The sequence below is a fragment of the Thalia democratica genome, chromosome 4 (assembly GCF_965202585.1).
Source record: "Thalia democratica chromosome 4, ktThaDemo2.hap1.1, whole genome shotgun sequence".
NCBI lineage: Eukaryota > Metazoa > Chordata > Thaliacea > Salpida > Salpidae > Thalia > Thalia democratica.
Window position 1 is genome coordinate 24,442,991 of NC_139168.1, and position 14,537 is coordinate 24,457,527.

Consider the following 14,537-nt stretch of genomic DNA (forward strand, 5'->3'; position numbering starts at 1 on the left):
CTAAATAATTTAAAAGATAGTTTTACTTACTAAATTAAAACACCGTTAAAAAATTTTTTTTTGCAAATTTTTTAATAGAAAAAATACTTAAGGCTATACTAAGTTATCATAAAGAGCTTTTTATAAAAGAACATACAAAAGTTAAGATTTAACGATTAGATAACTCTACAAACTATCTTAAAATCTACGTAATATATAAAACTTTTATAAAAAACAATTTAAAAGTATGCTAATAAAACAAAGTTTCTATATCATATGCTGACAGTATATAAGACTAAAACTAATAAAGTTTTTCAGAATCTTAATTTTAATTTACGTCGTAAAGGTTCATTTAATAAATTAAGCAGAACTATTCTTTTAAACACTTTTTTTAGTTATTTATACTACTATTTTAACACAAATTTACAAATTAAGTTGCTAAAAAGCTTTAAAAACATATATAGTAGTGATAAATATTAAGAACTTTTTTGCTTAAATACCATTGAATATTTTATATAAATATAAAACTAGTGTAAGTTTTTTGAACACGATAAAAATGAAATCAATGCTAAATTTTTTTTCAAAAGACATTGCGTGTAGAAGGATCTTTTTGCCACCGAGATACACACCAAATAGTTATTTGTGTTTTTTGCATCAAATTTTTTTGTTAGAAATTCATAAACGAAAGTTGTGTATATTTCTTTACGTTTTACATTTAATACGAAATCATTACTTCTACATTATGATTTTTTTTCTTGTAGTTATCCTGTTGTAAAAGTGATATGTGCGTGTATTTTATTAAAATGTGCAAGTTTGTTTTAAAAACTGAATGTTTTTTTCTTCTCTAATACAAAGACTAGATTGCTATATGGTTATTTAGCATCTCATAATGATATAGCTTATTGTGATGCTTATATAACTATAAATATTTGTAGTATTTTATAACTACTTTACAGTTTTTATCTTTTTTAACAGAAGTATTTGTTAAAGGTACCTTTTTTACTAAATAAGGTTCTTTTAACATTACGTTTTATACGTCATTCTTTTAAAACACCTTTTTAACTTTGAAGAACCTCCCTCTCTGCAGCCACTTTTCTTTCAGAATATCTTCGACCGACTTCCTCTCTGAAGGTTCTAACCGAAGCAGAGTAGTCTTCAGGAAAGTCTTGAGAAGATTAGACACGTAGCAGGGAAAGTACATTTCACTTTCGCAGGAACTTTCCAACGCTCTACCCGTGGTCACCAAGTACAGGACCACGCCGAAGGACCACATGTCCGCCTTCAGCGGGTCGTACTTTTGCATCCGGGCCACCTCGGGCGCCGCGAATACCACGTTTCCATGGCTTAGCGGCTCGACCAATCCGCTCGCTCCATTCACTCGCGTCGAGAGACCAAAGTCAATCAGCTTGACGTCACCTGACGAGCACATTATGACGTTGTCCGGCTTCAGATCCCCGTGTGACGTCATGTTACCGTGGAGGAAGCCGAGCCCGCACGCCACCCGGTACATGATGCCGGAGGCGTCAATTTCCGCAATTTTTCCCTCTTCCTCCAAGTATTGTTGTAGGGTTTTCCCCACCAAATGCTCCATTATGAAAATGTTGCTGTTGATAGCTTCAATGCCGCGGACCAAGTTTTTGTGCCGGAACTCCATCAGCACTTCCGCTTCCACGTTCCTCCCTGGCGCCTTCTGGTGGATAATTTTCGCTGCAAACTTTTTGTTTTTGTCGTGGCGGCAGGCGACGAGGTAAACGTCAGCGAAACTTCCAGAAGCCAGCAAATTCAAAACGTTGTATTTGTTTTTTAACTGGTCCATGTCTGTTTTTGTTGCCTCACTTTTCTGCTCGTTCGAAGAAAGCTTCTTTGCTTGTTTTTGGTTTGCTTCCATATTGTTTTAAATACTAGTTTTTTTATTGTCTATGAAAATCATACTTTAAAAAATGGCTGGTGTGAGATTTTGAACTTGTAGTGTTTTTTGCCTATTTGAAAAAGAAACAGCTATTTTTGTTACTTATAATTTATTTACTTAATAATTGGTTTTAGTCATCTATGTATAGAGATGTTACTGTAACATAAAGATACAAAAAGACGAATAGTAATTATTACTTTCCATTAAAAACTTTAGTGAGTTTATTTTATTTTAAAATTTATAAATGTAAAGAAACGTAATTTAAATGGTTATTTAAGCACTTTTTAGAAATTTTTTAATTACCTTGCTTTCAAAACAAGTTCTTAAAATATTTTATTTAAAAGCACCTAAGCAAAAGCAAAAAATTTTAAAATGCAACTAGTTCACACTTTTATGTGTTTAATTTTTTAAAACTTAAAAGAAATTTATTTTGACTAAACCTGTAGAAATTTTTCCATAATCTGTGAATATTTTGTAAAACTTACTTCAAGTAAGTTTTTGTAATTGATAAAAATCAGATACGAGTATAAGACATAGACTAAACGATAGTACTTTATTTGAAAAATTTTAACTACAAAACCTTTTAAGATGCAAGTTTTTAAATGAAAAGTTCATTAATTTATTGAGACTTTCTTTTTGTTATTAATAATCTCGCTTACATAATGGTTAGCTTTGTCAAACTAAATATTTGTCAGCATATTTATAGTAGAGAAATCAAACTGTTATGTTTTACTTAACACCTTTTAAATATGTTTTTTTTTTGAACGACCTAAAAAACATTCAAAATATTTGGTCCTAGGACCTGCTGCACGAAGAACCTTTCGTTTATCGAGTTGTACACCACTTGGGTACCTTTTAACGTCTTGTCCAGGCGATGTTTTTAAATTTATCTTTAAACAAATCAAATAAAAAAAGCAATGTAATTTAAACATTTTTAGAGTTGAAATGTGCAAGCTAACAAAGTTTTATCAGTAAGAATTTTTTTAGTATAGGACATCGTGTGTAAGTGCAATAGATTAAATGTTATTCAAAAACTAGATAATATTTACTGTAGTCAGCTAACTTATTATAAAAATGGTATATAATTTGTTACACATGAACTACCTAGCCTCATAAAAGTTTATGATTGTTATTTTATAACATTTAATGAATTGTTTAACTATAAACTTTTATGAAATATTAGAACTTTCGTGAAAAAGTTTAAACAAAAAAAAAATAAGTTGTTGTGATTTAAACTTTGATAAAATTTACAACTTTTTCGGGTTCTAAATGTTGCTGAGAATAAACAATGAGGGTTTTAATTTCAAACTTAAATCTTAATACTGTGTAGATATTATGTTACAAAAATTAAAAATGATAACATTTTGTCTTTGTTTATTTTTTTTAAATTTAAACTTTTCTAGTGCTTGTTTACCTGTTTACCATAAATTATTTGTATTTTTTCATTTTTTGATAGCGATTTAAGTTTTTTATAAATATAAGAATAGTTGGATTTTCAGAGAAAAAATAATAAAGAGATAAACGTTTATTTTTTATTTAAAGACTTTAACGAAGCAAATAGTTTAATTTAAACTAACTCCTTTTTTTATAAAACTGAATTTTTTACAAACAGTCTAGTAGTTATTTATTTTCAATGCATAAAAAACAAATTTTTATGTTTAGTGGTTAATTATTTTACTTTTATGTCGGGACTCTGGCCAAAAAAAACAGAATTAGTTTCATATATATTACTCAAAAATACTTGATTTAAACATAACTTTTAGAAACATAAATTTTGATTAAGTTTACTTAGAAGATCTTTACACGATACTCATCTGAGAATATTAAATTATCTTTAAGCATTTTTAACCTCATGTCTAGTAACTGAGTTAATATACAAAGTTATTACCTCTAAGAACAACGCAACAAACAATTAGTAAATAAATATTTCTAGTTATTTTTATCTACTATTTGAATTAAAACTCTCAATTTTAATTGTCTAAAGTTTTCTTCCATATTTAATATAAGTAGATTAAATTAGGAAATTGCGATTTAAAATACTTACGCAAATATGTCTATTTGTTTTAAATGCATAAAGTATTGTAAACGAAAAAAACTTTAAACTGTCATTAAAAATTTTATCATATGTCATGTTAAAAAAGGTAAACAACTTAATCAAAGACTTATGCTTTTTATAATTTTTAAGTATTTCATTTTGTACAGGCCTACAAATAATATGTAAAAACATTTGCGTAAAATTATATAAAAAATTGTATAAGTGAATAGGAAATATTTCAGATTAAGTTTTTAGATTCAGAAACTATTTTTATCTTTTAAGATAGCAGTTAGAGTTATGGTTTTTATGAAGAATATTTAATAACTATGTTTGTAATAGCCAAAGTATTGTTAGATTTTACCTAATTATCATACATGATTAATATAAGATCTTTAGTTTAGAACTTAAACTTGGTTAGAGCACAATGCATTAAATAACTTGCCTTTTATATTACTATAAAGAGCATAAAATATAAACAAGTTTATTATTGTTTAATATATGTAATGCTTAGTCTTTTTGAAGATTAACAAATCACTTATTGTAAGATAAAATTATTATTACTAAAATTACTAAAAAAATATTTATTATTAAAAACAAGTTTTATTAAAATCTATTTTTAGTTTATAAAACTAATATATAGTTCATTTACTGTATTAACTATATTAAATGTTGTTTTTTATTTAAGTAAGTTTTAAATACACCTTAATACATTTATTTTTATGGATTTATAGTAATTTTGAAGACTAGATTAAATTTGTCATAAAAATTCAAAAACAATTGAAGTTTTTTAAGTATATATTTTAAAATAACACAAAAAAATTGCTTAATAAATTTTAAGTTTTCAGAGAAAAAAACCTTTTAAGTATATTGTTAAAATTTTTTTTTTAATAATGTCTTGTTCAATTATAATCTGTTTACTTATGTTTTATAATTTAGTGATGGGAGCTATAAACAAAGACTCTTTATCAATGTTGCTAATTACCATAAAATTAAACGCTAAAAATAAGTAAACTTGTTTCAAAATCACAAGTATTACTACAAAATATCAGATAACTTTATAAAACATTAATATACAAAGTTTAATAATTGACTACAATTATCCTACAAAACGTTTTGATGGATAAAAAGCACAATCATTTTATTTGAACAAGAAACTTAAGCACTGATTAGCTATTTGAGCAAAACTTAGCTTGCCAAATAAACTTTTGAAAAAATAAAAAGTGCAATCTTCATAAACTATAAAATTTGATTAAACAAACGTATAAAATACATTTTTTATATAGAATCTTAAACAATACTAGAATTCAGTATTCCAAAATTTTATACGAAATAAATAAAGTTTAACAAAAATAAAATTTGTCAAAAAATATTGTAGTATACATTTTTCTATATCGCAATGCATTAAAAACATTTTTTATATACTACAACATAATTATTCTTTATCTTTTAAGATAAAGTAAAAAACTAATTTTAAACAACTAATTTAAAATTTATTTGTAACTAATTTTATGTTGTACTTATAATTTCATGCTATAATCAAATATATAGTTTATGCATAAACTTGTTATTCTATGCATTGAGCAATGAGTAATTGAAAAATCTTAGATATAGATAATAAAAAAAGTTTCAGTCCTTGTACTAAACAAAAGTTATACTAAATAGATGTTTAAATAATAAATAAATAAAAAATATTATACAAAACTTCAATGTAATTCTTTAAAAGCACAAAAGTGAAAATTATTTAAGCAGCAAATTTCAAATAGCGAAGCACAAAACTAGTTTGAGTATATCCTACACAATAAATTCTTACAAATATTGAAAAGGGTAAAAATTACTAAAAATAAAAAAATATTCTAAAATTGTCTTAAAAACACTACGTCATGAACCCGGAGCAGACGGGGCATTTATAGTTCACTTCCACCTTGCCGGGCAGCTGTCCTTCGTCGAAAATGGTGGCAAACGTCATGCACGGCTTGCAGGTTCTGCACGGGGGGCTGTATACGGGGTGCAGGGTCAAACAGCACACGCTCGGCCACAAACCTACATTTTCAAACTTGAACAGGTTTCCTTCCACCATCGAGCTGAAGGTGCTACCCGTGAATTCGCACCTCGGCTGCACTTGTAACTTCATCTTGCTCAGCGAGGAGTGAAGTTTCTTCTCGCTCCTGGTGAATTCCCTCGACTGGAGGCTGAATACTGTCCTGAGCGAGTTCAGGTATTTCAGGTCGTCTTTGTCCGGGTTGATGTTGTCGTTAAAGCTTTGTAGTAAGGAGAAAGCTCGCGCGGTGATCAACCGCCTTCTCGCCTTGTTGAGCAGCCTCAGCAGCAAACTGTCTTCATCTTTCGAACCGACTACTGCTTGGATCATGTTCGCTGCTTTTTGCAATTCATTTAATTTCATATCGTCGAAATTCTTCTTCTCGTAATACTTCTTCACCCTGCCGTGGTACCTCTGCCTCTGCAGCTTCATCTGGCACAGCAAGTCCCTGCAGTCGCACATGGCGCTTTCGCTCGCGACCAGTTTGTCCACCAAATCTTCCCGGCCGTCCAGCAAGTACACGCTCAAGTAGGACTTGGGGTCGTGCCCGATCGAGTTGTTGTGGTTGCCCGTGGGCCGCTGCGACATCACGGTAGCCATGAAAACGCCGTTGGGCGAAACCTGGAAGCCGTTCAGGTGCCAGTCGACGGGGTAGCCGGGGAGCGAGGGGAGAAGCTCCAGGCTCGACACCAGCTCGATTTTCTCCTCAATCCTGAACTCGTTGGCCAGAATCCTGCCGTCGTCGCTCGAAGTGAGAACTTTGAAGCTCACGTGATCACCACTATTACGCAAATGGAGCAGCTTGAGCTGGGTGACGTGCATCACCGCCAGCTTGTTCTCAATGTGGCACTCGAGCGCGTTCCCGTTCACCCGCTGCACCACAACCGACCCTCCCTTGCCGAACACCATCAGGCTGCTGTCCTTGCCGTCCAGTCTCGTCCACGTCAGGTCGACCACTTTCAGGTGGTCCTGGTCGTCCCAGGCTTCAAACGAGGCGTCCTCGTCAACGCATCCCGTCTCCGCTTCGATGGTGAACACGCTCACCACGCCGTTTGAAAAAGTCACCGCTATGTGCACGTGGTCGGAGGGGTTTTCCCTCAATCGCGAATCAAATAAACAAACTGAAGCGACGCGCTTGTGCTTGCACTTGATGGCGCTGTACAGCTTCAGGTCGCCGACGTCCGTCACCGCGTACATGATCACGTGACCGCTCTGGGTGCCCACGCAGAAAACGCCGCTCTTTTTCTCCTCACGGAACTTCCCGAACACGGAAAAGTCCAACCAGCGCATGCAGGTGACGACCAGGTTGGGCAGCAACTTTTCCGTCCACTTTCCCTCGCCCTCCCACAGCTTTCTCACGCGGGCGCTGACGTTCGCCATGGCGACCATCTTGCCAGTTTCCACGCGCTTCTGCCACAGGTAGCACCGGCTTGTGTCCACGTTGATGGCCCACATGAACTCTCTCCCCGTCGACGAGCACCGGCAGGTCTGCGCGTCGCGGAAGCGGCTGCTCTCCAAATTGGTGTCTGTGACGTCATAGAGCGTGTAGGGCACGTGCTGCATCCTTGTCTGATGGTTCGTGTGGATGGGCCGGAACTTGTAGTCTCCATGGAAACCTTCCTCCTCCTCACAGATCTCCACCTCTTTCTCTTCCTTCCGGAAAGCCCCCAGATCGGGGTCGACCCGCCGGCATGGGAACATCCGCTTCTGGGTTACCTTGGGGTCGTCTGTCAACTTAGAGGTGTCCATGACAAACATCTTGCCCCTGGCCGACACGGTCAGCTTGTGGTCATTGGACCAGTGCATTATTTGGTAGCCTTGCTGGCACGCGTCGCTCAAAAGGTCCTGGCTAATCAGCGTTGGTTGCATTTTTGAAAATTGTGAGAGGTGAATTATAATTGGTTTAAAAAATCTAAAATCTGTAAAATTTTCAATTTTGGGCTAAAGATGAAACTTCTTGTAATTTTAAGTTGTAAAAGTATCAGTTAAATTTTCGATCGAAATCTAATAAAATTGATAAAATAAAATGTAAAAAAAAAACTATACTAGTTTAAACATAATTAAAACTATTAAAAACAAATAAATTTCCAAAATATCAAAATTAACTATTTAAATAGTTTACAATATTAATCAAAAATTAGAGTAACTGCGGTTAAAGAAATAATGTTAAAATATTATACTTATACACTACACTTTAAATATAACATTTACTAATTTTAGTGATGTCGTGAGGAAAAAAACATTAATCTCATTATTTTAAAAATTATAGTATTTTTGTATTTGAAATGAAAAAAAAAGTATAAAAATTTTAAAATATTAATTGTAACTTATTAAAATTACTATAAACAACCTTAAGTTCAATATACAGTAAAAACATCAACTTACCAATTAAATACAATAGTATTTTTTTTCTTTAAACATTAAAGTATATACTTTTTTATGAGGCAAAATTAACTTAAGCTAAAAGCTATCAAATGTTAAACAAAAATACTAAACATTCTTGGTTAATACAAATAACATCAAAAATATTATTAATGCCTACATTTTTGCCTAAAATATTTTACTATACAAACCAAAACTAAAAACCTTTCATGATGCACTTTTATTTTTGTACTAAAAAAGTTTTTTACACCACTCTGTTCATTTTAAACACTATAAATTCAAAACAGTAATTTAAACACTGAAACCAAAACTATTCATCAAAAACTGATGCCAGTCTTAATATTATCAGCGTGAGTGTAGTTCTTGTGCGCCCTCCCGTTGCACATCCTCAGCAGCGTTCCCAGCTGCCCTCCCGGCCCGACCTCGTAGAACGCCGGCATCTCCGCCTCCCGCGGCCTCCCCGCCATCTTCGACACGATCGTCTCCCACATCACCGGCTTCACCACCTGATCAGGCAGCTTCTCCCTGATTTCCTGTGCGGACTTGTACCTGCCGCCAGTCACGTTGCTGTACACCCCCACCAGCGGCTTGTTCACCTCGAAGTGCCTCACCGCCTTCCGCACCTCCACTTTCGCCTCGTGCATCAGCCGGGTGTGGAAGGCTCCCTGCACCGGCATCCGCATCACCTTCCTGATGTTCAGCTCCGCCTTGTTCGACACCAGGTAGTCGATGGCTTGCGGGTGCCCCCCGATGGTCACTAAATTAGGGGCCAGGTGGGCGGTCACCTGGCAACACGGGTCCTCCATGCCCTGCTCGTGGCAGTAGTCCCTGGCAAGGGAGCAGGCGTTCTTGAACTTTGTGCTCGACTTGCCCACACAAGTGACCATCTGGCTGGTATGCTTCACGCAGCACTGCTGCATCGCCCTCGCCCGCACCTTGATCAGCTCCAAAGCGTCCTCGAACTCCAGGGAGCCGCTGAAGACCAACGCGGCGAATTCCCCTATGCTGAAACCGGCCACAGCAGTGCAGTTTTCCAGGATGTCTGGGCGCTCGTGCTGTTTTTTTTTTGAATTTTTTAACATAAACACTTTTAAAACTCAAGTAAAAATTTAGGTTAAAAATAAGATTAAAGTTAAAAAGATTAAGTGCTTAAAAATAAGTTTATAAATAAATTTTACGATTTATTTAGATCAAACCAATTATTTTTTCTGTAAAAATTTTAATAAATGAAATTGAACATTAGGAATTTTTTAGTCAACTTATTTTGAGTTATTACAATTGAAGAGATTGATTTTAGCATATATTCTTAAAAACTGGTAAATTTAAAACAAATAAATCTTAAAAAATTCAAATGAATACTAAAACTTGAGTCACAGTATTACTAGTAACAAAAAGTGTTAGTTTTACTGATAATAATTTAAACTAGTTCTAGAATTAAAAGAAAAACTATTAACCAGAATGAGTTTTTTAAGCAGCTTCAAAAGGATTTATTTGCACCTACAGTGTTTGTATAATAGTAGGTATTGTACTAAATTTAAATACTTAAATGGAGGTTTTTACATTCAACAAAAAGGTTATAGCTTTAAGTTAATTCTAACGATAGTAATTTTTAAAGAGAAAACTTTGGATTTTATCCCCAATTACAACTTTTTAACTATAGAATCTCAAAAGCACTATCAAGGTTGCCACTCATTGAGACAAAACAAACTAGACTGAATTCATAAGAAAAAAAACATATATGAGCAAAACTCTGAAAAAGCTTACTGTTCTTTAAGCTTACATACCTAATCATACTAAAATAATAACAAAAGGACTTTATAAAAACGCAACTTTCATAAAAGTGTTTTATTTTACAATTTACATAAGACTTTATATGAATTATACAAAAAATATAAGTTAGTTTCAGGATTGCCAATACTCTTTTATGTATAAAAGCGAGACTAAGAGACCAAAAACTAGCCATGTGTTTTTGATAACATTTAAAAAAATAGTATTAACAATAAATTTAATTGATTAGCTAAATTAAACTAAAATAATGTAGCAATACCAAAAGAACTTAACATCTCGACAAAAAACGCAGTTTTTATGACGAAATAAAATATTTAAAATTGATAAAAACTAGCCTTAGTGTGTGGCAATCCTGATTCTTAAATACCATTATAAAAGCTTTGACATTATTTTTTGTGAGCTACAAGAAAGTAGTTAGTAGTAAAAACTTGGGACTTAACTATTTCTAGTTCTGTATTTGAAATTATGCAAAAAGCATAATTTTCTATGATATAATTAGGCTCGAATTGTTATATCTGTTACTCTGTAACTTTAAGTTTTAAACTGGGAAAAATAAGATTTTGTGTTTATTATAATGAAGTTCTCATTAACTTTTACAAAAACTATAATTAATAAATTTATCTAAAAACAAGGTAGAGGAAATTATAACCATCTATCATTAAAAACTAAAGTTAAGTTGGGTTAAGATTATAAAAATAGACATACACTATATATAAGTTGTAACAAAGTCTAAGAAGACCATATTAAAACCCAAATTAAACTTTAGAATATTTTTACAAAATCCTGGATTTTTTACATAATAAATTTTATCGCTTTCAAACAATATTCTTTAACTACTTTTAGTTCTAAAGTATTTATAATCATCAAATGTTATTATCTTTTACATCTAAATTACTTATGTAATCATTCATTGTTTTTTTCAAGTAATAATGTGAACAAAAGCTATAAAAAAAGTAAAAATAAATAATAAATTTAAGACGTTTTGTTTATTTTTTAATTTTAAAATTCTAATCAAATTGAAATTTTTATAAAAGATGAACTCTTTTAATGAACCTAACAATATATTAAACACTAAAGCTAAGTTGTACACTATTAATTGTAGAGAACTCTAAATGTATTGCCTATAAACTGCCAAGTTAATATTAGTAAACTTTATTAAAAATTAAATAAATTTTAAGATAAAAAATTGTTTATGTAACTTTTAATTGGTTCAGCACTAGAAAAATAAATCGTACAACTTAACACTTTTTAATTACATCAAGGAAAGTTCGGTGAATTTTCATATAAGTGTAATTACTCGAAAAATCCAGGAAAGTGGAAACGCTGAGTACAACCTATTTTAAATTTCTTTAAATATTGTTTATAATTAGCTTAAAACGAATTTTTACTAACAATTAAATTAGTTTTCTAATTGCACAGGGTAAACTCTAAATATGGCATGTTAGTATTTAATAATAAAAAGTTACTAATTTGACATTAACCTTCTTCAGCGTTTTTATAAGATAAAAATTCATAAAACTAAGTACATAACTATTATCAAACAAAACTTAAAACAAAAACTAAAGGTATTGCTCAGGGTTGCAACTTTTTGAGTCAAAAAAGCCATCTTAAGTGACAAAAAAACTTGCCTGAGTTTATGAGAAAAAATAAAAAGAATATTATAAATTAGCCATAAACTGACAAAATATGTCAATTAAAAACCAAAGTGACACAAAGATTATATAAAAACAGTTTATAAGAAAGAGTAAAAGTTAAAACTAGTCTGAGATTTAGCATAAATGTTTTAAAAAATCAAACTAGCCTGAGCTAGCTTAATTTGTTCAAAAAATTTAAACTAGTCTGATTTATCCTGAGTCACCTGGGTGTGGACAATCCTGACTATAGACTTTTAAGATGCTTGCACTATGCCCTTGGGTATAAACTACTTAATAAGACACAAAATCTAAATGAAGTTTTATATAAAACAGCTATGTTAACCTATAACTTTAACTTTTGTTAAATTTGAAGAAAAATTGAAGTTAAAGAAACTTTAACTATAAAAATGTGATCAAAAAGTTTCAGATTGATAAAAATACTCTTATGGTAATTATGTATTAATTGTACGTTATAACTCATATTTCAAATAATTTTGTTATCCAAAGTGTTCATATTTATAATCTAAGCTAAAATTAAAAAAACATCTTGTTCGTTATTTAAAGTTTAATAGTAGAAAGCAAACATTTTCTAACAATAAAAAAAAAAGTTCAAAATACAAGTTTTCTAACATCTTTCTTTAATTGCAAAAACTCAAAAGAAAAATAAAACAAAAATAAAGAAACTCTAAATTTTTATATCATAGCAGGTTAAATAAAAACATGATAAAAATAACTGTGCTTAGTTATAAACATCGATACTTGCAATTAACTATGTTAATAACTATTATTACCACATTAAAGTTATTACATAGTATATCATAATATAGTATTAAGGGAAAAATATTTACCTGAACTCTTTCAATTCCAGCAAGGGAAGCGAGAAAAACAGCAGGCTGGTTGATATAAGTGTTCTGAAGCTCAGATTGGGGCCCATTCTGGCAATACTTCAAAATGTCAGCACCAAAAATTTGTGAGGCGGCATCAAACATTTCAGGCACATTTTTGTACTTCAGCAAGTCCCTGACCATTCCCACTTTGAGGGAGCCCTGGCCGGGAAAGAGTATTATGTTTTCATTTTCGGGCTCAGGCTTCTGGTGTTGTATTTGTTGGTTGTTTTCAGCTACAAACGCTTCATCCAGCAACTGACTGATTTTTTGTGCTGGTGGAAGGTTGTCTTTGGTAGAACTAAACCTTTTTAAGTTTGTAAACAAACTCCTTGATAGAAGTTTTAATTTTAAAGAACAGTTTATCATTATGTCTGTAAAATTTTTTTTAATATGATTTTGAAATAATTATCATAAAAAAAAAGGAGAAACTATTTAGTATTTTATTTATTCAAAAACATGATAATTAACCTAAAATAAAACTAAATTATTGTTGTACAAACATTTTGATGTATATAAAAAAATTATTTAACTTTATTATGTTTCTACAACTATTGGAAGACAGTCTTCTGGTTCTTTATTAAACTGCCATTTGTATTTCTTTTTTAAGTGTTTTTTGAACTTACTTGAAATGTCTAACATTTCAGCATCTTCAGACTCTGCAATACTCTCAAACAAAGTTGTAAGGTTGGCTAGCAAAAAATTGTTAGATGAAACAATGTCAACAAAAAAGTCTGGTGAAATTTCATTTATTTGATGGTACAAAACTGCTATTAGTTTTTTGAACAGTTCTTTATGCTTGTTCATGTCATTTCCACAACTGCACAAAACTTTTACTATGCTGCGCCAATGCTCGAAACCGTCCATTACTTGGCCTAAAACAAAACAAATAAATGCATACTGCAGCTCACCTAAAATCTCATGGCTAGCTTCATAGTTTTTTTCTATTATTTTTCCTAATACATGTGATGAGTCCATAGAATGAATTGTTTTTTCCCAAGGACTGCAATCATTTGGATACCACTGGCTTGGAATTTTTGTAAATCTTATTTTCAAACTTGGATCTGCTTTCATCACAGGCAATCCATTTGCATCTGTTTTTCCAAACTTTTCTTTTGGGTCACTGCTTGAAACAGACATCAAACTAGAGTCTGATGAAGTTATAAACTTGCTCAGAGGAGAAAGCTTGCAAATTAGGTTTGGGGTGATTGAAGAGCTCATGGACACCCACTTGCGGTACATGTCATACGGGTATGCAGCCAGACTTCTGTCCATGTTTTGAAGGTTGAGCTTTATATTATTCAACTCCTCAACTCCCAAGTTTTTTTGAACAAGCATTTCATTGTCTTGGTCCCATTTATACGCCACTATTTCCTGCTTGACAAAATTGTGAAAGATGCCAGTTTTGGGCGACACTCCTCCACCCTGCTTGCACACCGAGTTGTAATGGACAAAATGCACACCTGGTGGTATCATCTTGACTCCCTCAAAGTTCTCCCCGGTTGTCCAAGTTTTCCAGTCAATCCCAAACTCGGTGCCTTTTGGCATTCCTTCAATGAGCAGGAATCCTCCGTCCTTGAACAAGGCCTTGGCTTTTTCCTGGTCCATTTCCATTATAATAATTTAATGTTTGTGAATTAGGTCTGTAAATATTTATAACAACCAATAAAACACATGACCTTCTAAAAAAAGTCTTTGTAAATTAATTTCTTTAAACAAGTATCATTACAGTAAGTGGTTTTTACATGAACAGTACTGAATCTTAACTATAATTTTGGCTTTACAAATACTAATCAATATTTAAAAACATTTTAAATTTTGCAGGTAGACAAAAATAATAATTTTAAAAACGCATACTAATATTTAATTATAGTCAAAAAGTTTTGTT

General features: G+C 31.9%; 3 protein-coding genes across 3 annotated transcripts; all 3 read right to left on the reverse strand.

Moving 5' to 3' along the window:
- Positions 1–1,024: 1,024 nt before the first annotated feature.
- Positions 1,025–1,867, reverse strand: LOC145833155 (sperm motility kinase Y-like). The gene has a single exon (XM_082940355.1). The coding sequence runs from the start codon at positions 1,865–1,867 to the stop codon at positions 1,025–1,027; it is 843 nt and encodes a 280-aa protein (XP_082796481.1).
- A 6,646-nt stretch (positions 1,868–8,513) lies between these two features.
- Positions 8,514–13,018, reverse strand: LOC145833156 (malonyl-CoA-acyl carrier protein transacylase, mitochondrial-like). Its single transcript, XM_082940356.1, has 2 exons — positions 12,614–13,018; positions 8,514–9,398 (listed from the first exon to the last, which is right to left on the reverse strand). Exons 1-2 carry the CDS (start codon positions 13,016–13,018, stop codon positions 8,661–8,663), a joined length of 1,143 nt encoding a protein of 380 aa, XP_082796482.1. The 3' UTR covers positions 8,514–8,660.
- A 10-nt stretch (positions 13,019–13,028) lies between these two features.
- On the reverse strand, positions 13,029–14,288 carry LOC145833799 (protein AAR2 homolog). Its single transcript, XM_082940989.1, has one exon. The coding sequence runs from the start codon at positions 14,261–14,263 to the stop codon at positions 13,187–13,189; it is 1,077 nt and encodes a 358-aa protein (XP_082797115.1). The 5' UTR covers positions 14,264–14,288; the 3' UTR covers positions 13,029–13,186.
- Between the last annotated feature and the right edge of the window lie 249 nt (positions 14,289–14,537).